The 24057-nt window shown below is 34.3% G+C and overlaps 1 protein-coding gene across 3 annotated transcripts in view; it reads right to left on the reverse strand.

Annotated features, from left to right (window-relative positions):
• The window catches only part of ANAPC10 (anaphase promoting complex subunit 10), a 79372-nt gene that overhangs the window by 22654 nt on the left and 32661 nt on the right, over positions 1–24057 (reverse strand). For 2 of the 3 annotated variants that reach the window (XM_068542564.1, XM_068542563.1), the window contains exon 4: positions 22336–22456. In XM_068542564.1, the coding sequence (XP_068398665.1) occupies positions 22336–22456 (121 nt within the window). Of the gene's footprint in view, positions 1–4295; positions 4679–22335; positions 22457–24057 lie in introns of those variants that run through there. The other variant, XM_068542565.1, reaches the window with a different exon arrangement.

Genomic DNA, 24057 nt, shown 5'->3' on the forward strand with positions numbered 1-24057 from the left:
CACACACAAAATGGTAATTACGTGAGGGGATAGAGGTGTCAACTAACTTTATCGTGGTAATCATTTCACTGCATATATGTGTGTGTGTGTATCAGATCATCACACTGTACACTTAAACTTACATATATGTCAATACTATCTCAATAAAGCAGGAAATAAATAATAAATAAGTATATAAATAACTAAGAAAAAAGATGTTTTAGTATCTCAATGAAGCCTTCAAAAAGTCTTTTCACAATCAAGCTGCCTTCAGAAGGACTGTTAAAAAGCTAACTAAGGCAAGACCTATAAGAAGCAGGTGATAAACTCAAAAAATACTTTTTGATCAAGAGACATGTAAAGACTTTTACTGCAAGGATATCACAATTCTATGGAGGTAATGACTAAAAAGTAGAATTCTGATTGCAGTATAATCCTAAATACACTTTAAGGAGATATGGAGCTCTGAAGGGGATGGGAAAGCAAGGTAATGGGAATTATTTAGGAGTGGATGAAAGAGACATCCATTAATTAAGGCTGACTCCATTCAAGTTTTCTGGCTTTGTGACTTTTCCTCTTCTATGAGATAATAACAGTTAACAGGCAAATAACATGTTTGGAGCGCTTACTCTTTGCCAGGCATTGTTTTAAGAATTTTACAGGTACTGAGTCATTCCAGCCTTGCAATAGCCCTATGAGTTCACTATTTTCATCTTCCTTTTATACACAAGAAATCTGAGGCCCAGAGAAACTAACTTTCCAAGGTTCAGCGTTAAGTGGCAGAACAGGAACTCAAACCCCAGCAGATGACTCCAAAGCTCATGCTCCTGGATCTTCATCAACCCAAAGATATAAATGTATATCCAATAGCTACATACAGCTGAAACTCCCAATTTCATGAGATTCTATGGAAAAGCACATGCTTTTACAGCCTATGAAAACATTACCAGTTTTCAAGGCTTTGCTCCTTTTAGCTACCATTTAGTGAGCTGCTACCATGTGCAAGGCACTTAACTGACACTTGTTTTAATCATCCCGACACCACAGCCCTAGTTTACAGCTGAGGAACCTGAAGTTCATAGAGAGGTTATATAATTTGCTGAGGGTCACCTAGCTGGTGAAGGATGAAGCCAGGACTTGAAAGTAATTTCCCTGCCAAAACTCTGAACATTACAGAAGTAATAAAGTAGTCTTGACGTATGTCTCTCTGGAATAAAAAATAAGGCAAAAATATATTCTGAGATGAGTACAAGTGAATAATATTTGCAATTCAAGTGTAATTGAAATACATATGCCTTAAAGAGATGTGGAACTCTGAAGGGGATTGGGAGGAAAAGAAGAAAGTAACTCAGCTCTGTGAAAGTCCCACAATACTCATTGTTTCCTATTAGTTACGGTGCCTAGAGGTAAAGCATGACATTGGGAACAAATGAGGTTCTTGTCATAGGTCCAGGCAGAGGTGAAAACCCAATATACACCTCCAGTTATATTGGAAATTAAAATGCAAACATCTCTAGTGTTCTCAATAACAGGTTTTCAAAACAACTGAAGTATTCCCACACACACTTTGCTTGCAAGGTCTGTCATTTCCATTGGTCCTATAATTCATATATATAACAGATTCTGTTTACAAAAGTACAAAAAGTACAAAAAAGAACCACCTTATAATTTACTTTCAAATTGTTTATCCAAATCTAGAACATCTGTCTAGAATGGTTAAGGTGGATTATACAAAATGAATATTATGGAGTAAGAAGTAATGAATTTTATTTTACATGAATTTTAAAAGCATTGAACTAACTCTAGTGCTCGTTGCTTAGATATTATGAAGTTTGACTTCACCTTGGCATGAATTACTATCATTTTAAGAAAAATGTTAACTAGTTTCCTAAAACTGCAATCGGTGACAACTGAGTAGAAAAAGCAAAGACATTTCTGTTCTATTCACAAGCACCAACAAACAGCCCAGTGGGGAAATGGCAGCGTGCCAGGCTGCCCCGTGAGCAATTAGGCTTCGTGGCAATCAGGGGACTCAGGCATCTTAGGCCCTTAGAAAACTAGTACGTTAAGGACTTGGTGCTTTTACTCCCCTTTCCTGGAGGCATGTGTGAGACATATCTTGTTTAGATGACAATCTCTTCCATCTACAGGACTGAAAGAAAGGTTAAGACAACTAAGTAAGAAGAAGCAAATTGAGGAGAACACGTGAGAGATTAGCAAGCATCACTGTTTACTGGACCTATTGACTAAATGTAATAACTGATCTCAGATAGACAGTAATCTCATTCTAATAATCAGAAGAAACAATAATTAAAAGGCTCATACAATTATTGTAAAATGTAAAAGTGCATTTTAATTGATGAAGAAACTCAGAGTGAAATTCAGAGGCAAACCAACCCGAAATTCTCTCTCAATGAAAAATAGTTGAAATGGATAAAAATTCAGTTTCAGCCAAAACATGTGTATATTTACTCCTTTACTAACTTCTACATGGAAGGTTTCTAAGAAAAAAACAAACGACGTTGAATGATTCAGATAAACCTTATGGCAGACTGTGGGCATCAACTTCCATTTCACCAAATTTAAACCTGAAGTTCCCTATTATCTGGTAAATGCTTTCTCTTTTTGATATTTTATGAATCTGAGTGAAAGGTTGAGGCTGTCAACATACTGGATTACATTTTATAAATTTGCTGTCTATGCCTAATAAGATCCCCAACAGCATAACAAGAATAAAAATGAATGAAGTGAATAAGATTAAAAGTGAAAGAATTAACCTAAGGATCCAAAAATATACTTTCTAATACATTCCTTGATTAGAGTAATTACGTAGGGTCACTTCAAAAATTTTACTAACTCAATATTGTCAAGAATCCATCGTATTTAAGTATCTGAATTTCAAATATCTGAATTTGTCCTGAAGTACAGGACAAATTTATGATATTTTTATATTCATCTAGCCAAGATACACTTTACTTTATAAATAAAATAGATTTTAGAGGGCAAAAGTCAATATTTAAATCAATCCTTCATATATATCTTCAACAAAAGCTCATTATTTCTCACCTTTAATACTTTATAATTTCATTTAAAGTTTTTTATTATTTTATAGTATATAAACATACAAGCCTTTTCTCTACTTCTGGATGTGCCAGTAACAGTCGTGTAATATACATCTATGACAACTTAGCCTATAAACAGAATTCCTCACAAATTTAAAACCTAAGGACCAACAAATGTTTCACTACACTCAGGAAACACAGAGTCTTTATTCCGAGAGGAATTTTCAGTAAAAAAGTGACGTGTGAACAGCAGACCCTGATGTTCACACAAGCATACTGCAGACAACCCAGCAGGAGGTTTTCTATTTTTTTTGGATTATGCTCTGGAGGTGCTGGCACAATGGAATTTCAATACCATAATTGCTTATTTCTCTGTGTATTTTTAAAATAATAGGTAAAGAAAAAAATCAACTACGAAAATAACAAAATATTTTTCATTCTTCTTTTCAAAGGATGTAATTTATAACCATTACACAAATAGAGAAGAAGCACAAAAGGGGGGAAAAGAGAAATAAAGTAATGTTCCAAAGGTTCAGTTTACAAGGACCTCACACTAAGTTTTTTTTTTTTTTTTCCTGCAACTCTTACTAGAAACAGTATTATTTGCTTAAAATGCACTAGCTGCCAAGAGCCATGGTCCATCTAAAGCAAAATGCTTAAGATGGAAATAGAGTGTTAAGACAGAAAAAAGGGGCAAGATTCAGTATACAAATTTCTGTAAAATCTATTTTAAAAAAAGAATAAGATGAAGTTTTAATTTTGATATTTTCTGCCTGAAAAATAAATGCAATACTAAATAAAATACTAAAATATATAGCACTGTATTAAAACAATAAGATGTAATCAAATTCCAAACTTTCTAATTAAACCTTTTTTTTTTTTTTGTAAGTTATTGGGAATTCAACACTAGTCTTGGTTCACATGATAGAACAATGGGAAAATTTTCCGAGTGGTTGAACACTAACCCTGACAAGTGTGGAGAGCCAACTACAATACATTATATGGTAGCATAACCTGCCACCCACGTTGCTGAGAGAACAGCTTTCAAACACATGCACTGAGCTGTAAAACCACAAAATCCCTTATTACACATTGTCTTTCTTACTCTAGGTGAACTATACCACCAATTCTTTTCCATTATAAATCTTTTTTTATTACTATTTTTGAAGCCCACTTAACATTTTGACTGTCTTTTTCTTACAATGTAAAAGGTGTCTTTTTTTAAAAAGGAAAATGAAACAGGACTGTTATCACCCTCCTACAGTATTACAATGAAGGCTGATATCTGCCGCACAATTTCTCAGAGCTGATTTTGGAAATCCATGTTACCCAAAATGAGTTTTAAGCTAAAGTTTTTTTATTCCTTTAAAGACCAAGGCCTATAATTGGCTCACTAAGTTTCTTAAAGCATTTGAAAACACTTGCATTCTTTAAGAAAGACTGATATATTGCTTTGGGGGTTCTTTAATAAAATACATGGGCTTCATCATTACCCGCCCCCCCAAAAAGAAACGAGAGAGAGAGAGAGAGAGAGGGAAAACCAAATCGTCAAAATCTGTCATGGAATGAGTGTTCTTTCTCATTCTGTGTCTCTTCCCAACATTCCTCCCTTCCCCCACTCTGGCACAAATCCAAACCTGTACCAAAAAACAAACAAACAAAACAGAAAGCTATTTTAGAATCAAGGATATAAGATAATATCCATCTTATATTGGTAAAATATTTAAATAAAGCAAGACTGTAGGATGGCAAATATGTTTCATCCTCATTACAGCACTGTGCTTTGTCAAAGATGTGTTCTTACTGTTCAGAAAAGAACTCACTGCAATAATGACTATCAAATTTGTACAAAACAGCTAGAGATATAGAACAAGAAGGGTGAAAAAAAAACTTAAAAGACACTACTTTTATAGAAATTCAAAGACACTACTTTTTAGAGATTCAAGATGGTTAAAATCATTTTAAAACTGTGTGTTTCTCTCTAACATTCGCCTAATTAATTTCCCTCCGAAAGTCTCCCTCCTATCCTTTACATCCCCCATCTCCCCTACTCCCACCCACCATGACCCACCTCCATCCACAATCTGCTAACTGAATCACAGCATTCCAGGACAGTTACAGGACATAACAGTTTCTTCTGAGGTTTTCATTTGCAATGTTGTTGGCAAAGAGAATTTTATTTGTAAGTGTTTCTATTATACTGACAAGGTCAATTAGTCCTGTCAACTATTGGTCTTTCTGCCTGATAGCTTGGTGGATTATTCAAGTGGGACCATTCATAACCTATAACTGAATGCACCCAATTAACCTCAGAAACATGACAATACTGGTATCTAATGGGATTTTAAGTTTATCTTAATAACATGCCATAGTAATGTCATTTTCTCCAAACTGGTGGTTTAATATCTGATAGAAGCTCTACATTTGCCTCAAATTGAATTGATTTGTAAATTATGATATACAAATTACATAGATTAATTTATATTTTATGGAAGTTTATCATAAAAATGTTGAAGCTTTTTAAAAAACAATAATCAGCTATTATGTCTACATTTGCTTATATGGCTTATACAACGAAATAAAGAATATGACAACCCTTTAGTATGCAATATCCAGTACTCTTATCAAGATTTCTCCCAAGGTGCAGAAAGCACTACTTACTGCCCCAGAAGCTATTGTGGAAATTAATTTGTATTTTACTTCAAATATTCAAAAAACCTTTATGTTGTCAAATATTATTTTTAAAAAACACAAAAGAGAAGTTGCATCATTGGGTGTTTGCTCTGTGACAGGCAATATGAATAAGTACTTTGCAAACTTTATCTTACTTAATTGTCTCAGGAACCCAATGAAAAAGCATTGTTATCCCTATTCTACGCATGAGGAACCTAGTAAGTGGCAAAATTGAGATATGAAACAAGATGTGTCTAGTTTGCCAAAGTGCGGTCTTTCAACATCACTCGGCCTAAGAAATATGAGATAATCCCCCATCATCTCACAGTATCATCTTGTAATAACTGGACCATAGAGTACTTTCAAGCTTCAAAACTATCCTGTAAAAGAATGATGCCCAATTATTACTGAGCAACAGCTAGAAAAAGATGAATGAATGAATACGGGTGTCTGGTATCCATTTAATGACATCAACACTAAAGTTTTATTAACAGTAAGACAATACTCCAGTTTTTTTCATTTCGCTTCCAACCCAAATGTACTCTCACATATATGAAGGTACATGTGGTCTTCCACACACAGGCCTGCCCCCATATATTACCTGCTCATACACACAAACTCATCCAAACTGTCACACCCAATACTCCCAGTTTCTAAGCCAAAAGTATCATCTATTATGCTGGGCCACAAAGAAGTGAAAAGCTATCTTAACACCACGTATCAAGGTATCAATTTTTTGCAAAGAAGGATTTTTAAAATAAGTTTTAAATAACTTTTTCATCAAGTAATTTTTAAACTATCTGATCTAGTGAGTCAATTTAAAATATGTTCTAGCAAAAATTGTATTGTGATTATCTCTATTTTTGCTTTATAAATTTTAAACAGAAGCAATTCATTCAACTGTTAGGCCAAACTGCCCTAAAAGCAAACGCCTACCAAGAAGAGCACACTCTGTGCATTTCCAAAACTCAAATACTACTCTCAAATTCTCTGCTCTGGGTGCCTTCAGACTGGCTAGAGTGACTCTCAGGGCTTCATTCACTGCTTAGTGGAAATGTCTGTAAAAATATTTGTGCAATCAGGATAGACAAACCTTTATGAAAATACTGGTTTGGCTAAAAGTTGTGGCAGTTAAGATGTACATAAATAATTTTTTTTAAATGACTGTTTATACCCCCTACTCTATAAATGTATTACTATAAATATTATACTAATTCAGAAGAATACATCCTCCAGAGAAAGTATAAAGACTGAGAAGTAGAATTCAGAGTCATCAGTATGAAGTCAGCTTTGCTTATTTTTTAAATACATCAAAATAAATCTCATAAGCACAAAAAATTTCAAGAACAGAGTACAAAATCGAAGTAAGTATCCACGTTAGTGAGCTGTTACCTTAGTAAAGAAAGATCCAATATCTTGACACAATAGTCCAACATGTGATCCAACAGATTTTATGCTATTAACTGGATCATATCCGAAAGATTAAAACTGCTAAACTATTCCCTTACTAAAGTCACAAAATAATGCCATTGGTGCTGTTGTTTCAAAGGATTAAATCTGTACATTTAATCCAATGCCAATGGAAATTTCATTAAGGTTTAAAAAACAACAACAACTAGAAAACCTGCATGGGATGTATGCTCTATCCAACTGTGGACAACTGATACTGAAATGCCAAATATCAACATTAAATTTTTAAAAAGCAACCCTTCATGTTTAGATCTGGCAGTGAGGAACTGAATACAAGACAACCTATCTACTCTCCGTTACTATAACATGCCTTAATAAAGATAAGACACATTTATCTAGCACTTTCTAACCTTCTGCACTCTTGCATGAGTAAGGATAAAGCAAGCAACCATTACAAAACTTAAGGAAAAAAGGAGGATGGAAGGACATAAACTTACATTGACTGAGAAACTTACTAAGTATTTGCTATGTTGCAGATGTTTTTACACAGCTTATCTCATTTAATCTTCACAACCACCCAAACAAGATTGTGATTCTCATTTTTTTAAGTAAATAAACAGAGGCTCCAAAAGGACAGAGAAAATGCCCTATATAACAAAATAAAGAAGTAATAATAGTACCAAGATTTCAACTCTGATCTGACAGACTCCAAAACCTACAATTAAAGCAGCATGTGTCAAAGACAATCTAGAAACATGTTCCTTCCTCTGGCTTAAGTCTCATCCTTCTGTCCCACTTTAAATACAATATTTAAAACCCAGACTACAGCATACGAAACAGACTGGGTTTTTGCCCCTGTAAGCCAAGGTTAGAGAACTATGCGTTCAAGGGCAAGTACAATATGACTCCGGGGGAATCACAGCAAGTTTCAAATGACTACGGCTTCAGGTTAAATGGAGTTCAGTGAGTCATGGTAATTCCATGCTATGGATAATCCTGATCTTAGTCAACAGAAAATTTTCAAATTTGAATTCCGTATTAGCATTCAACAATTCTCTCTCAACATAAGGCAACTCTTCACTCAAAATAAGTATTTTAAAGCCAGGAACATCTCTCAATGCCTTTCACTATTCTTCTACAGAGAAATGATAAAAATTTTAAATGGATAAAGCTAATGTTTAACAACCAGATTTTACAAACTAGCTGAGAATAATTTTGACTTGATTTTTATCTTTTTATTATCTTAAATGTGACGCAGCTACCTAAATAGTATGGTTGAAGAGTGAAGGCAGGCAGAGAGTTCTTTTCATTCATCAGTCTGTTCTTACTCTCTAAAGTGCCTTCTTTATCACACTTAACCTGAGCTTATCACCATTGGGCCAGGAATACGAGGCAAGTTATAAGTCTCCTAGATTCTCCCAAAGTAAATTATATTCCCTTTAGTCATTATCTTCTCTAAGATCTTATGCTTACACCAGAAAGTGGGGCTGCCAGGGTAGAATCAGTTTAAGAACTAATCTGCCTAGAACGCTTTTCTTTAGCAAAATAAAGCTAAAACAGATGCCCCTACACTATCTTTAAAATAAATACAAGTGCCATTGCAGAAAAAAAAAATTGCACAAATATTAACTGAGCACCTACGTGCCAGGTACTTAGGCATGAGGGTGATTGACAGATACTGTTCCTGTGCAAGTGGAAGCTATCAAAGATTTGTGGCAGCTGATAAGAAATATGGCATAAAATTCTTAAATAAATGGCAGAAGGGTAAGATTAGGGTACAGAAATATACATAGAATTGTTTATAAGTAGGTCACAAATTTGGCTCCACAGTTCCTGGCAGTCAAAGCAAAGTGAGTACCATTACTGGTTCTGACAGTACGGAGGTTCTTCTACTTAGAAACAGATTAGATTCCAAAGAGCTATCGTTAAATCCATTTAATCCCATGTGCAAAGTTTTAACCATAGAAGCAACTGCTAATACCACCTATTGGTAACTAACAGAGCTGACATACTTCTCCCCAGACCCACTGCCCCCTTACAACAGGCAGGTTTTCATATCTACCAAAGTCCTTAAGTTGAAAGTTCTTTTTTTAAAAAATAATTAATTAATTAATTTATTTATTTATTTTGGGCTGCATTGGGTCTTAGTTGCTGCACGGGGGCTTTCTCTAGTTGCGGCGAGCGGGGGCTACTCTTCATTGCGGCGTGCGGGCTTCTCACTGTGGTGGCTTCTCTCGTTGTGGAGCACAGGCTCTAGGCGTGTGGGCTTCAGTAGTTGTGGCACGCAGGCTCTAGAGCACAGGCTCAGTAGTTGTGGCGCATGGGCTTAGTTGCTCCACGGCATGTGGGATCTTCCAGACCAGGGATCAAACATGTGTGCCCTGCATTGGCAGACGGATTCTTAACCACTGCGCCACCAGGGAAGTCCCAAGTTGAAAGCTCTTAAGCAGAGGAACTTGTGTGTGTGTGTGTGTGTGTGTGTGTGTGTGTGTATGTGTGTGTGCAAAATGAAAACCAAACTGCTTTTCCTGAATTCAGATCTGAAGGAAATCTTTACTCTGGATATGTATAAAAAGGCCACTTTGTGATATAGTAGACTACATTCTCAACAATATTCCTAACAATTACAATTATCCTAACAATTACAACAGCAAATTTCATAATTTCTTAGGTGTCTCAAAGTAGGCCGATTGATTAATAGTAAAGATAAATTCTATAAAAGCAATTTTTTAAAATAATGCAGCCAAAGTATAATAGTTATAATAGCTAAAGAACATGTATGTCTTCAAGCAATTCCCAATTAAAAAAATATATGAAATTCGACTCTTAGAAGATTAGTCTGAAGATCTATAAATAAGCTTTTGAGACTACTGGCATCACAGTCATTTCTTACACAAGTTTTGTGTGCAACACCTCTTTACTATAATTCCTAAAACATAGGAAAAGAAAGCTTTCAGATTAAGTTTTGAGGGTTTAGCAATTATATATAAAATGAGTATAATACTTAGTAGATAATGAAAACAGATGCAATCTTTTTTTTTTAAAGGGCTATTCATTATTCTCATGAATCTCAAAGAAAGTGCAATTAGGGAATAAGTCAAAGGCCACAGTTATCACTGTATACAGTTAATGTCAAAAGAGACACCATGTAAACAACATATAGTGATTGGCCAGATTCACTACAATTAAGTGAGAAAAAAAGCAAAAACAGGATCTCAGGTGCTTCCCTGGTGGTCCAGTGGTTAAGAATCCACCTTCCAATGCAGGGGACTTGGGTTCAATTCCTGGTAGGGGAACTAAGATCCCACATGCCACAGGTCAACTAAGCCCACACACTGCAACTACTGAGCCCGCGCGCTCTAGAGCCTGCACGACACAACTAGAGAGCCCACGTGTCGCAACTACTGAGCCCGCACTCTGGAGCCCGTGCGCCACAACTAGAGAGAAGCCCGCACGCCACAACGAAGAGCCCTCACACCACAACGAAAGATCCCGTGTGCCACAGCTAAGACCCAATGCAGCCAAATTAATTAATTAATTAATTAATTTGTAAAAAAACCATAAAAAACAGGATCTCAAAGGATGATGTACTCTGCGTGAAAAACTTAATTTACTCTCAAGGCACTATCTACCATTAAATACTCACAGAGTACCTTTTCCTCAACTTCAGAGGAGTTTACTGAATCTGAATACTTAGGTTACCTCATACAAAACTGAAATACAGTAAGCTAAAGAATATAAGACTATTTTAACTGGGATTCTTTAAGAATTAGAGTAAAAACACTATTTAGTCTAAACATTTTACAGAGTTAGAATCTATGTACTTTCAAAGTTGCTTTCTAAATACAGATAAGTACATACACTAATATATTAAAATAGAATTTTAGTAATTACTGGCTATAAGTCTCTTTTATAATTATTTTATTGATTTCTATTATGAAATTAGAGATGTTTTCTTACAGAAAAAAATCAGGGTACTTATTATTAGGAAATCTCATTTGCTTATTTAGCAAGTATGTTATTTCAGGGAAGAAGTAGGGAAAACAGGAGTTGTCAGTTTGTTATAATCATTATTTTATGAGTCAATGTGCCAGTTAAACCCTAAGAAAACTGCTTACCCTCAGTGGTGGGGAGGCAGAGAGTATATTACATATTTTCTTTTCTTTTTCTATAAAGACTTTATTTTTTAAAGCAGTTTTTGATTCACAGCAAAATGGAGAGGAATGTACAGAGATTTCCCATATACCCCCTGTCTCCACACATGCATAGCTTCCCCATTATCAACATACGCCACCAGAGTGGTACACTTGTTACCAAGGGTGAACCTACAGTGACACGTCATAATCAACTGAAGTCCAAAGTTTACATTAGGGTTCACTCTTGATGTTGTACATTCTATGGATTCAGACCAATGTACAATGACATGTAAATCATTATATTGATAGTATCACACAGAGTATTTTCACTGCTCTAAAAATCCTCTCTGCTCCATCTATTCATTTTCCCACCGCCACCAATTCCTGGCAATACCTAATCTTCTTACTGTCTCCATAGCTTTCCCTCTTCTGGAATGCCACATAGTTAAAATTATACAGTATGCAGCCTTTTAAGATTGGCTTCTTTCACTTAGGAATTCACTCACTTAGGAATTCACTTCTTTCATTTAAGGTTCCTCCATGTCTTTTCATGACTTGAGAGTTCATTTCTTTTTAATGCTGAATAACATTCTATTGCCATTGTCTAGATGTACTACAGTTTATCCATTCACCTACTGAGGAACGTCTTGGTTGCTTCCAAGTTTCGGCAATTGTGAATAAAACTGCTATAAACATCTGTGTGCAGGATTTTGTGTGGATATAAGTTTCAACTCATTTGAGTAAATATCAAAGCTCATGACTGCTGGATCATATGGTAACAGTATGTTTAGTTTTGTAAGAAACCGCCAAACTGTCTTCCAAAGTGGCTGCACTATCTTGCATTCCCACCAACAGTGAATGAGAGTTCCTGTTGCTCCACATCTTCGTGAATACTGGGCACTGTAAGTGTTCTGGATTTTTGCCATTCTACCAAAATGTGTAGTGGTATCTCCTTTTAATGTGCATTTCCCCGGTGACAAATTATGTGGAGCATGTTTTCATATGCTTATGTGCCACCTGTATATCTTCTTTGGTGAGGTGTCTGTTAAGATCTTTAGCCTATTGTTTTAAATCAGGTTGTTTGTTTTCTTACTGAGCTTTAAAAGTTCTTTATACATTTTTGGATAACAGTCCTTTATGAGAAGTGTCTTTTGCAAGTATTTTCTCCCAGTCTGTGGCTTGTCTTCTCATTCTCTTGGTATTATATATTTCAATCTGAGGTATCTGTAACTATGTGATGATTTTGTTCATTTGGTGGCAAAGAATGGGAACCTACAGATTATATAAAACCCAGAATAAGAACTTATAATCTTCATTATTAAAAATAGGCAATAGTAAATTTACGCAGCTTCTTAGGAAACACCATATTAATTTAGAACAAGATAAAAGACTTCAGACAATTAAAATTGTTAGACAGCTAATATCTAAACAATTTCCCTACTACTGTCTCAAAGTTATGGTATCACTCAGTCTGATTCTAGATCTTCTTTTCTTATCAGAAGTACCTTGAGGGTCTCCTCTGCCTAGTCCCTCTGTCCTACTTAATTAAGCACCAGAGATCAAGACTAGCTGTAGACCATTTAATTAGCTAATTATCATTCTTAAGCTAATTCAAACTAGACAGTTTGTTCTAAAAATGGCACTGAGATAGCTGGACTACCCTTTCTGTTTTCTACCATGAACTATAATTGCAAATAAAAGAGGAAAGGTCCCCCGCCGCCAGAAAAACCTACAAACCCTTGTATGATGATTTTTCTTGATTCGATTATGAAGGAAAAGGGCCACAGAAGAAAGTATCTATTGGCTTATATTCCCAGAGTTTCTACCCCAATATTCTCACTCTTTTATTCTGAAACTTGGAGATTTTTTTCTTTTTTCCTTAGAAATTTTATTCTCTAAAATACCCTGTTTAAATCTCTTTATAAAATCATTAAGCAAAAGCCATCAGCAAAAAAGAAAAACAAATATTTATAAACATTATGCCGACAGCATTAGCATTGCAAGTAGCAATCAATTTTCAACAGGATAGATCAAGGGAGTAAACAATTTTTAAATACATTTCAAAAATCAATAGTTAATCTATCCTATCACTCACTAACTAGCTCATTTCCCCAGCTACACACTTCGATTTTTCTGAAAAACTTGAAGAAATGTTTTGGTAACCTGTAATCTAATGTGATTTTTCTTAAAGAAAAAAAATGAAAGGAATACGTATTGTACGTTGATTCCCAGCTAAAGCACTGCCCTGCTGTGTGACATTGGGCAGCTTGCTTCACCTCTTGGTGTCTCATTTGTAAATAATGGCATCGTACTTGATTAGAAGTTGCTAACTGGTGGCCACATCCAGCAGTGGATATACCTTGTTTGCCTAGCATGTTTTTAAAATTGGGAAATTTCATATTCAAATCCAGATTTCTGATTTCTCTTTAAAAATTAAAAGATTGGCAACCCTGCGCCTATATTCCCTGTGGCAAGAAAGGCAGCAATTGAATAGCAGCTGTCCCCCTTTGGATAAGGCATGGATTCTTGGTGTTGCGTTACCTGCCTGTATGCTCAGCATTTGAGATTCTGATGAACTAAATTACCTCTAAAGTTTCTTTCAGTTCTAACGTCCTCATGTTCAGAGTGAGCCACACAGCAAAAGATCCGTTTCACCTCTCTAAGCCTCAGCTTGATTTGAATAAGGGGATGAGAATAACATCTAATTACCACGTGAGCTTTGGAGAGACAAAATGAAATAGTGAGTGGTGACTGCTTAGCACAGTGACATATATGTAGAAAGTACTTAATAAACAGCAGAGGTAACAATAAACACAAATAATGGTGAACACAATCGTTCAAAAATGATTCTATGATGGTCAATCCAATCTAAGTCAAAATCGACATGCTGATTCTTCTCTTCTGAATGCAACATTGGTCTCATCAAAAAATCACCTATTTGCCTCTCATTTTTGGAGATTACTACTTCTTCATTTACCACATGTAAAATAAGAGGCTGAGGAAAAAAATGAAAGTTCTTGAATAGGCTCATCTCAATTCGATGTATTTTTAAATTACGATAAATATTTTCAGCAGGCATTTTTCAGCAAGATATGCTGCAGCTCTTTCAGTTGCAACTACTGTTCTATTCAGGGTCATTTTAGTTGCCAAGAATAAAAATTCACTCAAAAGTTTCTACAGGAAGCGGGGGCTTACCAAAAAGTTTATATATCCATGGGAACCCAGGAGAAAGTAAACAACCAGGTATGAGAAAGGTCAGGAAATGAAGCATGTTGGGGCACCAGCCACTTGTTCCAGCCTATTTTTCTTTCCCCTGGTTGTCTCTGTCTTTACATCCACTCTAGTCATTCTACACCATCCTGCCTCCTCCCATACCTCATACTTTATATTCTTCTAACTTTAAAGCTTCAGTTGGCAAACGCCCTTCACCTTACCCACCCTCTCCAAAACACTATCTTTCTGCATCAAGTCTTGCTGCTAATGTGCCTGTTTCTTGTAAGTCATAGTTCTGAGAGAGGTAAAAAATTAAAAATAGAACTACCATGTGATTCTCCAATCTCACTTCTGGGTTTATACTCCAAAGAGCTAAAAGCAGGGTCTCAAAGAGATATTTGCCCACCCACGTTCACAGCAGCTTTATTCACAATAGTTGAGAGGCGGAAGCAACCCGAGAGTCCATTGTCAGATGGATGGATAAACATACAATGGAATATGCTTTAGCCTTAAAAAGGAAAGAAATCCTATCACATGCTATAACCTGGATGAACCTTGAAGACATTGCGTTAAGTGAAATAAGCCAGTCATAAAAAGACAAGTACTGCATGAGTTCACTTATATGAGGTATCTAAGTGTAGTCAAACTCAGAGAGAAAGCAGACTGGTGGTTACCAGGGGCTAGGGGAAGGGAAAATGAGGAGGAGTTGTTTAATGGACATAGATTTGCAGTTTTGCAAGATGAAAAAGTTCTGGGGATCTGTTATACAACAATATGAATATACTTAACGCTACTGGACTGGACTGTGTAATGCTACTACACTCAAAAATGTTAAGACAGTAAATCTTATCTTATTTTTTTATCGCAATTAAAATTAAAAAAAAATTTTTCTGAGAGAAGGAATCGATCAGATTTATTCCGATAATCCTTTTGAAGCAAACTACACCAGCAAGGGTCAGTGACAAGCCTATGGACTGACCACTGGTATATTTATTTGACAACTCTTTATTAAATGCCTACAGTTTCCAAACTGTGCTAGGTTCTCAGCCAGATGCCCACCCGTGGCCGGTTTGGCTGGTCATACTAAGTAGGCTTTCCTTATATAACAGGGGTTGAATGATCCATCTCATTTTCACATTTGTAAGTAAAGTACCTATTTCTATTGTACTACATCCTGCCATAGGGTTAATAAAGGGTTTTCTAATTGTTTGTTTGTTTTCTTTGCCCTTGGCTGTTACTACTGTCACTCTGCCAAAAAAAACCCCAAAACAACAACAACAACAAAAAAGGTGCAGTTCTTCCATAACTGCTGTGAAAGAACACCTGAAAAGAGCAACCATACGGCGCAATGCTCTTGAAAGGAACCTCATCAATTTCATAGTTCCCTTTAAGTATGCATCAGCAGTACAAAACCTTCCAATACAAAGAATTACGAAACAAAACAAGAATACCCATCAGGATCTTCTTACTTGGCACAAATAGTATGATAGGAAAAGTTGGAATTCTTGCTATGAAAGCAAATAACTTAATTAGTCTCAAATCTATAAATTTAGAAACTATCACTCCAAAGAGTGATTAAACTACTTGCAAGAACTGTCTTAGGTCAGAACTGCATTAAATAAATTGCCTATTACAACATGTCACACAGGCTTAGGAAGGAAACTTTTCAGTCCCTATCTAACTGGATTCCTGACCATTATCAGCTTCTGTGACATCACATTCTCTTGATTTTTTTCCCTCATCGCTGGCAGTTCCTCTCAGCTTTTTTCATTGGATGATCTTTTTCTATCCTTGAATATCGGCATTTCCACAGTTCCAGCCCTGGTACTCTTCTTTCCAACTATACACACTCCCTGAATGAAATCAAAACTCACACCAGAGCTTCTACTTACACATGGATGATTCCCAAATCTACACCTCTAACCTAGACTTCTTTCCGCAGGTTCAGATCCATATACTTGACTACCCACTGTAAAGTCCCTCCATCTGAAAAGATACCAGAAGTCAGTGGCAAAAATAAATCTCATTAGCTTAAACTTTCTCTCTATCCCTACCCCCAGTGTTTCTTAGCTCTGCATTCCATTTCTGATTAATCGCAAGACAGATTAATTGCCAGACATGAGAAGAAATCTAGATGCCCCCTCCTACCTATTTGAACCACCTGCCCGCACTCCCAGTAAACCCCAGGTAGCAATCAGTCACAAGTCCTTTTGATTCTACTCCAAACACATCCCTTCCTCTTGAACCCAACTGCCATCACCTTAGTTAAAGCCTCATAATTTGCACCTGGACACTACATACCTGGTCTTTACACTGCTCCAGCCCCATCATTCCCAAGATTTAACTTGATCAATGTTTCCTCATTTAAAGTCTAAACTCCCTAGAATCCTGACGGCAAGCACAATCTGACTTTCGCCTATATATATTCAATGGAACAATTATATATTTATTCCCTACAAGAATGTATATTCCTTATGTACAGAGGCCATATTACCATCACGGTAAATGTGTTGAATGAATAAACACTTCTCCAGTCTTTCTTGCGGCTTCCTCACACCTACCCAGCTTCCAAGCACACAACATTACTGGCAGTTCTGCCATTATGCCAGGCCCTCATGCTCCCATACCTTTATGTTCACCGTGCCCCCTTTTAGAACACCTCCACTTTATTCTCCACCTGAGTAGGTTTTAAATCTATCCTTCAGATTCAGTTGAACCACCACCTCTTTTAGAAAAAAAAATTTTAACTAATATTCCTAATAGTCCATTGTGTTCCCATACCCCCTGCATGTATTTACTAGACTATATTGTAATTGTTGAGTTATTTGCCTGTCTCTTCCACCAGACTACGAAGTGCTTAAGGGCAGAAACCATGCCTATCTCTGCTGTATCCCCGGTATCTAACACAGTGCCTGGTACTTAGCAGCCCCTAAATAAATATTTACTGAACAAAGCATGAATCTGTCTTATATAGGAATGCCAGGCTTGTCAAAAAAATCTATAGTCTAAGTTGATGGTCAAACAAAAATCAAGAGATACAAGAACGTTTTTCTCTCTTAAAAATATATATGATACTCTACTGTGTAACATATTTTAGTTTCAAGAGAAAATGTACCCCAAATGCATAGATACCTCAACTTCATTTTAGAAATAAGTAATGTTTATAATTATGAATATTTTTTTAAATTGCATATGTTACTCTTAGAGAGGGATAAGAGACAATATTTCCAGCCTAAAAATTATGTGTACCTCACCAAAGCATTCTACATCCATTTCAAAGATGTCCTAAAGTTAGTTATAAAAATTAATTTTTAAAAATATTTTCTTTTAAATTGGCTAAATTCAATAAAAACTATTTTTTCCAAAGGCTCAATAAATTAAACACTCTGTCTTATCAAACCAATTTATGTTTGTAGATACTGCCTAAATCATTCTACTTTATAACAAGTTGTTTAAAATAGGCCCCTCATAAGAAAGTAAATATAAGTAGATTTTAAGATCAATGGAGAGAGTCAGAGCGTTTGTCTGCATCTCCTTACTCTACCACACACAGTAATGGAACGCAAATTATAATAGTAAATGTTATTTTAACAGAAGAGCTGACTTATTAACCACTTCTGTCAAAGTACCATATATGGACTCCCATAGCCACACTACTGATTTAAGACACAAGGTAGACAGCCAAAATGCTCACCCACATGGAAGAAAAGGAAAATATCATTACAGCTCTCTTAACATTGAAGACTTGTTTCAAGCCTCCTCTTAAAAAAAAAAGAATCACTTGGTAACAGCTTTATTATCTGAAGACAAAAACAAGGCTTAATATTCACTTCAGTGCTCAATCTTGTGCTCCATCAATATTTTATCCTTTTGTGGCTACAAATTTTAGAAGCAAAATGCTAACAATGAACCAAAGGACAACTTTCACATATGCTGAAAACATCTGCTTAACCTTAAGTTACCAAGTTGGTTTTCATAAACTGTATAGAAATAATTTTGAGAGCTGTCGTTATATGTCTAATAAATGATTTTGGTTTTATATTTAAGAATAAAAATTTCTACAACAGTTTTTTAAAAGAGAAATAACTAGTTAGAAAATTAAAAAGGACTTTAAGTTTTCTCGGATTTTAGCTGGAGATGTATTCTAAAATGTTAAAATGGGCACATTTAATATATAGTATTCTTTTGGTTCCTCACTCTAAACAACAAAAAATTTCCTTCACACATATTTTCCCCTCTGAGAGCAAAGGAAAAGAACAACATCAAACCAAAACATAATGCTAAAATACAAATGATTTAAACATTTAAAAAGCAACTATGTCTTTATTCGAAAACATCTCCAAAATAACTTCCTGGACAACATGAACATGATTTCTGGCATAAAAATAACACAACTGAGATGAAATATTTTGGAAAGATAATGACACAGACTCTGAAATGCTAAATTCTCACTTCTATATAGAAATAGTCTCTTGTGCAGAAACAATAAATTATAAACATCTTAAAAAACGTTCTTAGGTTGTTGGTTTCCCATTTGCATAGGATAGATAATTGTGAAAACAAGAAAGTAGAATGAACAGCGTAAATAAATTCAACTCTGGTGCCAAAAATGTTCTAATTGGCCAAACCCAGGGTCGGTATCTTGCATCCATTAGGCAGAAAAGTCTAAACTTCATTTCTGTTTTAGTTTTAAGTCCCTCCTCAGGTATAAAGGTTAAAATATGCATTCTAGAAGAGTAAAGGAAGGGCCTGATCTTTTTGTAGAGATTTTTCAACAGAGGTAACAAAGATCTAGATATAATATCATGTTTCATAACTGAGATGAAGGGAAACATATGATAGAAAACCAGTAATTTTTGAATAAATAGGGTAACCTATTAGCTTTCCTCACCCTGAACTATAATTTTTTAACAGTTGCTATTTCAAATCAATAATAAAGTTAAAGAAAGTAGGTTTTAGAGTGTTTCAAGTAAACAAATCCATAATTTCTAGTAAAAAGGGAAAACCTATTAAAACACTCCAGTACACACTACACCCTCCAGTGGGCAAGCATCCATGGAAAAATATAAAAAGATTTCGTTGGATTTTCCACTCAGTCAATCAGGCCTATAACTAATAAAATGATGGTTCTAAAAACCTCATAGAAGTTCACACTATTTTAATCTCTCGTCTTAGTATATAAGTTAGAAAAAGCAAAGACTTTTCTATAGTAACAATTTAGATGTTATAGGAGAATAATGTTAGAAAATAAACGCATGATCTGCTTATCTTTCCTTAAAAAACAAAGTGCTATCAGATTCTTAATTTCTTAAACTTATAAAAGAAAAACGGTACACAGAGTAAATCACATATAAAGATGTATAATTAAAGATAAAAGTATTCTTTATACCATGAGATGCAAAGGCGGCACTAATATTTTAAAGCAAAATCCAAAAATTATGGTTCCTTAGTGAGAACTGTGGCAGAAAAGCAGTAGGTTCATTAAGTTTTTCAGGAAAACAACTTACATTATCACCTGGTAATATTTAGTATTACTCGTCTCATGAGGCTATGTGGTCACTACACACTTAGAATAAAATTAACAGACTATTTAAAAGAGCCCTTATTCTATATGACTAATGTTTCATGACTTAAATGATATAACAGAAGCAAAGACTAGATTAAAAGTATTCTACAATGGTCCAAATATTTAAAGTTTCTCTAATTTACAAAATACAAACATATATTTAATACGTAAATTTAATACATAAATCTGATCTAAACCTAGATCAGATATGAAGATGTATAGTTCCCAAAATGAATTAAAGAATTTTTAAATATATATACTCTAGGAAAAACTAGTACAACTAAGACTACTTAAGGTCTTGAACTTATCACTAAGCTTATGAGACCAGCAATTACAGGACAATAGTGACATCTAGTGGACATTACAAATATATACCACACATATCTTGCAACAAAACCTTCTATCTCTAGTGTTTCACATATTTCAACCTGTCTGGAGAAGTATATGACAAATCTTTAGTTGTAAACCAAAACAAGCTGACTCTGCTCCCTAAAAGCTTCTCAATATGAGTGACCCAATCATGTGATAAATATAAAATGTTTACCAATTAAAGTATAAGAAGTAAATATCTCAGGTCTTTAAGCACTAAGCACTAATTAAATGTATCAAATACATGACTAAAAGAAGGTCTAGCAACTGGTCCAATATGATTATGATAATAAAAAGAATTTAAAAGATTCTGAATGAAACAAGTGAAAAATGAAAAAAAATTTAAATAAAGAAAATTAAGAGCTGATCTATTTATGAATTTATTCAAGCATGGGAAGAACATATTAACCAGTATAGTCTGTCAGACAAAATAAGAAATGTTTTTAAACTAGAAGAAGATAATCTTATTTATGACAATTTTTCAAAACCAGATTAGTTCTCAAGAAAATTTATAGGATTGTTCTTTAAAAGTAAAGGAAGATAACTGGAAGAAAACCAGCTAATCCTCTCAAGAAGTGATGAACTTACCTCAAAGAAGGACAAAAAAACAAACAACAAAAAGTACTTGTGGACAATGTCCTTACTTATTATATGTTCACACATAAGCAGATTTCACAAGAGAACAACACTGCACTTAATGAGAAAGCAATGAAAGTATATGTGATTTTTATTATGCATTTTATCACTAACTCAGGGAAGAAATACAAATATTTAGATCCTAGAGATAGGATCTAAATATAAACACTAAAAATAAGAGTCCAGGCCACAAAGTAACTGGAAGTCTTTCAAAAATCACACATCCTTCCCAGATCTCTCAGAACCACCTAATTTAAAAGATTTTAATGATTATTTGAGCTCAATGATTTTCTGAAAAGAAAAAATGCTCAGGGCCAGAACTTTCCAAGTATACATTTCAAAATCATTGAAGATATCTCTGAAATGTAAATATTTTGGGATTAATAAAATTCAGGTCACAAAAGCACTGTCTTACTGTCTTCAGAAAGTTATCAGAGGATAAATAAATTGTGATATATTCAAACAATGGATTACAACTCAGGAAGCAAAAAGAATGAAGTACTGATACATGCAACAACATAGATGAATCTCAAAAAAATTAGGCTGAGTGAAAGAAGTCTTACATAAAAGTATATACCCTGTATGATTTCATTTATATGCTATTCTAGAACAGGCAAAACTGCTCTATGGAATGAATGAATGAATGAATAAACAAAATCACAACAGGAGTTACCTCTAAGGCTAGGATAGAGATGGAGATTGGGAAGGAATATGAGGGAATTTTCTGGGGTAATGGAAATGTTCTAAATTTTGTCAAGAGTTGGGGTTACACAGATGTATGCATTTGTCAAAACTCACCAATAATATACTTAAGATTTATGCAAAATTTATATAAATTTTACCTTAAAAAATAAACCTTAAGCAAATATTAATAACTCCAGTTATCATATACCATGCTAAAGCATTTGGGGTGATGTGTATAAATATCTGCAACTTATTTTGAAATGCACATAAAAATTAGATAATGGACAGATTATAATAAAGCCAATATAGCAAAACATTAACAACTGTAGAATCTAGGATATAAGTATGTTGGGGTTCTCTATTTAATTCTTTCAGATTTTCTGTATGTCTGAAAATTTCCATAATAAGATGTTGGGAAAAAAATAAAGATGACAATCAGAATTCAAAAGAAAATTAAAAATATAAAAAATTTAAAATATGTCCTCCAAAATATTAACAATTTTCCTTTTATATATTAACATTTTAATCTGTTTAATGTCAAAAGTGACCATCTTCTAAAGAGCAAACATTACAGGACAAAATATTTAAAAAAATTTTAAAGACATACCCGAATTTCCTGAAGATTGTGAAAATTATTTCCTACTCTGACTGAGATCTTGCTTGGAGTATAGCTTTCATCAGATTTGTAGTCCGCATAAATGCATAATGTCTTCACTGTTGTTTTTCTTCTAAAGCAATAAAGTAAAAACAACAAGCTTTTTATCATGTGGAAAGATTATATCCAAAACATGTTATCTTCTGATTTTAAAAGTCATATAGTTTGCTAAAATGAGTATTTGAATCAATAATTTCCATGTTCTTTAATATTAACAATGATGAAAATGAAGAACATGTGAAAAAACAGATACACATGTTATACTTTTACAGACATCTCTTACCTAGAACATGGTCAAGAAACAGATGTAAGCAAAGAAGAAACAGTTAAGCCAAAATAGGTACCTTAGACCGCAAACAAGCAATAAGAGTTTTCAGTTCTCCTCGTTTGTATTTTAGACAAAGAAATTATTCTAACAAGCTTGTTTTTCTTTACTAGTTAGTAGTTAATTACTTAATTTCCTATGTTAATACTTGAAAATAACTAGCTAAGTGAGAAACTAATTCTAGCAAAAAGAAAAATGTTTAAAAAAACAGAAACAGAAAGTATAATCTTATTACTTAATGCAAGAAATAAAATTCTACTGCTTTTAAAACATACATATCTTAGAAAAATAAGCAAAGAATACATAACAAAAATTGATCTCAGAAAACTGCAAGTGGCCAGAAAACATGAAAATATGTTCAATCTCCAATAATCAAAGAAAGAGAAATTAAAACATACATAGACATTAGTCTTTTATCATATTGGGAAATATGAAAATAACTGATAATACCCAAATTTGATTAGAAAAAGGTACTTCCATAGCCATTTAGTAGGTACAAAGCCTTTGACTCACAAATTCAAAAAGACAATAATAACACAACTACTCTAAAGCAGATGAAGAGAAATCTTTATTGTTCTGCAGTTAAATTACTGAAAAATTATAAACAACCTAAATATCATCTCAATACAGAATTAAACAGATTACAATATACCCAATTTAATGAAGTACTACACAACTATTTAAGATACACATAGATATGTAGTTACAGTAGGGAAAAAAAGCAGATTACAAAACAGAATATAAAAAAGGATCGCATTTTGGGAAAAACAAAAAAATTTTTAAAGTCATATAAACCTACATATGTATAGAAAAAGGCCTAGATAGTATCATACAAAAATAGTAAAAGTAACTATTTTGATGCTGTGAAACTTATTTTCTTCTTTATGATTTCTATATTTTCTGATTAATGTTTTAAAATAAGCATGTATTATTGTGGTCATTAGGGGGAAAAAATGGACAATTTAAATATCAACCAAAAAAACCAGAAAGAAGTCTACTTAAATGTGCTTTTAAAAGTTAAGATCTGATATAAACTGGCACTCACTTAATAACGAGCTCCTTGAACAGAAGTAGCCTGTGTCAAAAGTCAGTCTATAAAAACAGCAGGGGATCTATAGCTCTTAGTGAGGGGACCAAACTTCTATAGCTCAAGCTTTTCACCAGAAAGGAATGGGGAAAGTTAAGGACTTTTCCTCAAATAATAAAGACAGATCAAGATGTAAAATGCTAAATACTCAGGAATTGCTGACAGGATAAATACCATTACCAGATTTTCAAAAGAGGCCAGCGGTATCAAACTGACATCGTTCTCTGTCTGCTGCGCCAGGAAGGAGACAGGAGGGGAAGCG

Source organism: Eschrichtius robustus, chromosome 4 (genome assembly GCF_028021215.1).
Source record: "Eschrichtius robustus isolate mEscRob2 chromosome 4, mEscRob2.pri, whole genome shotgun sequence".
In the NCBI taxonomy this organism is placed as follows: domain Eukaryota; kingdom Metazoa; phylum Chordata; class Mammalia; order Artiodactyla; family Eschrichtiidae; genus Eschrichtius; species Eschrichtius robustus.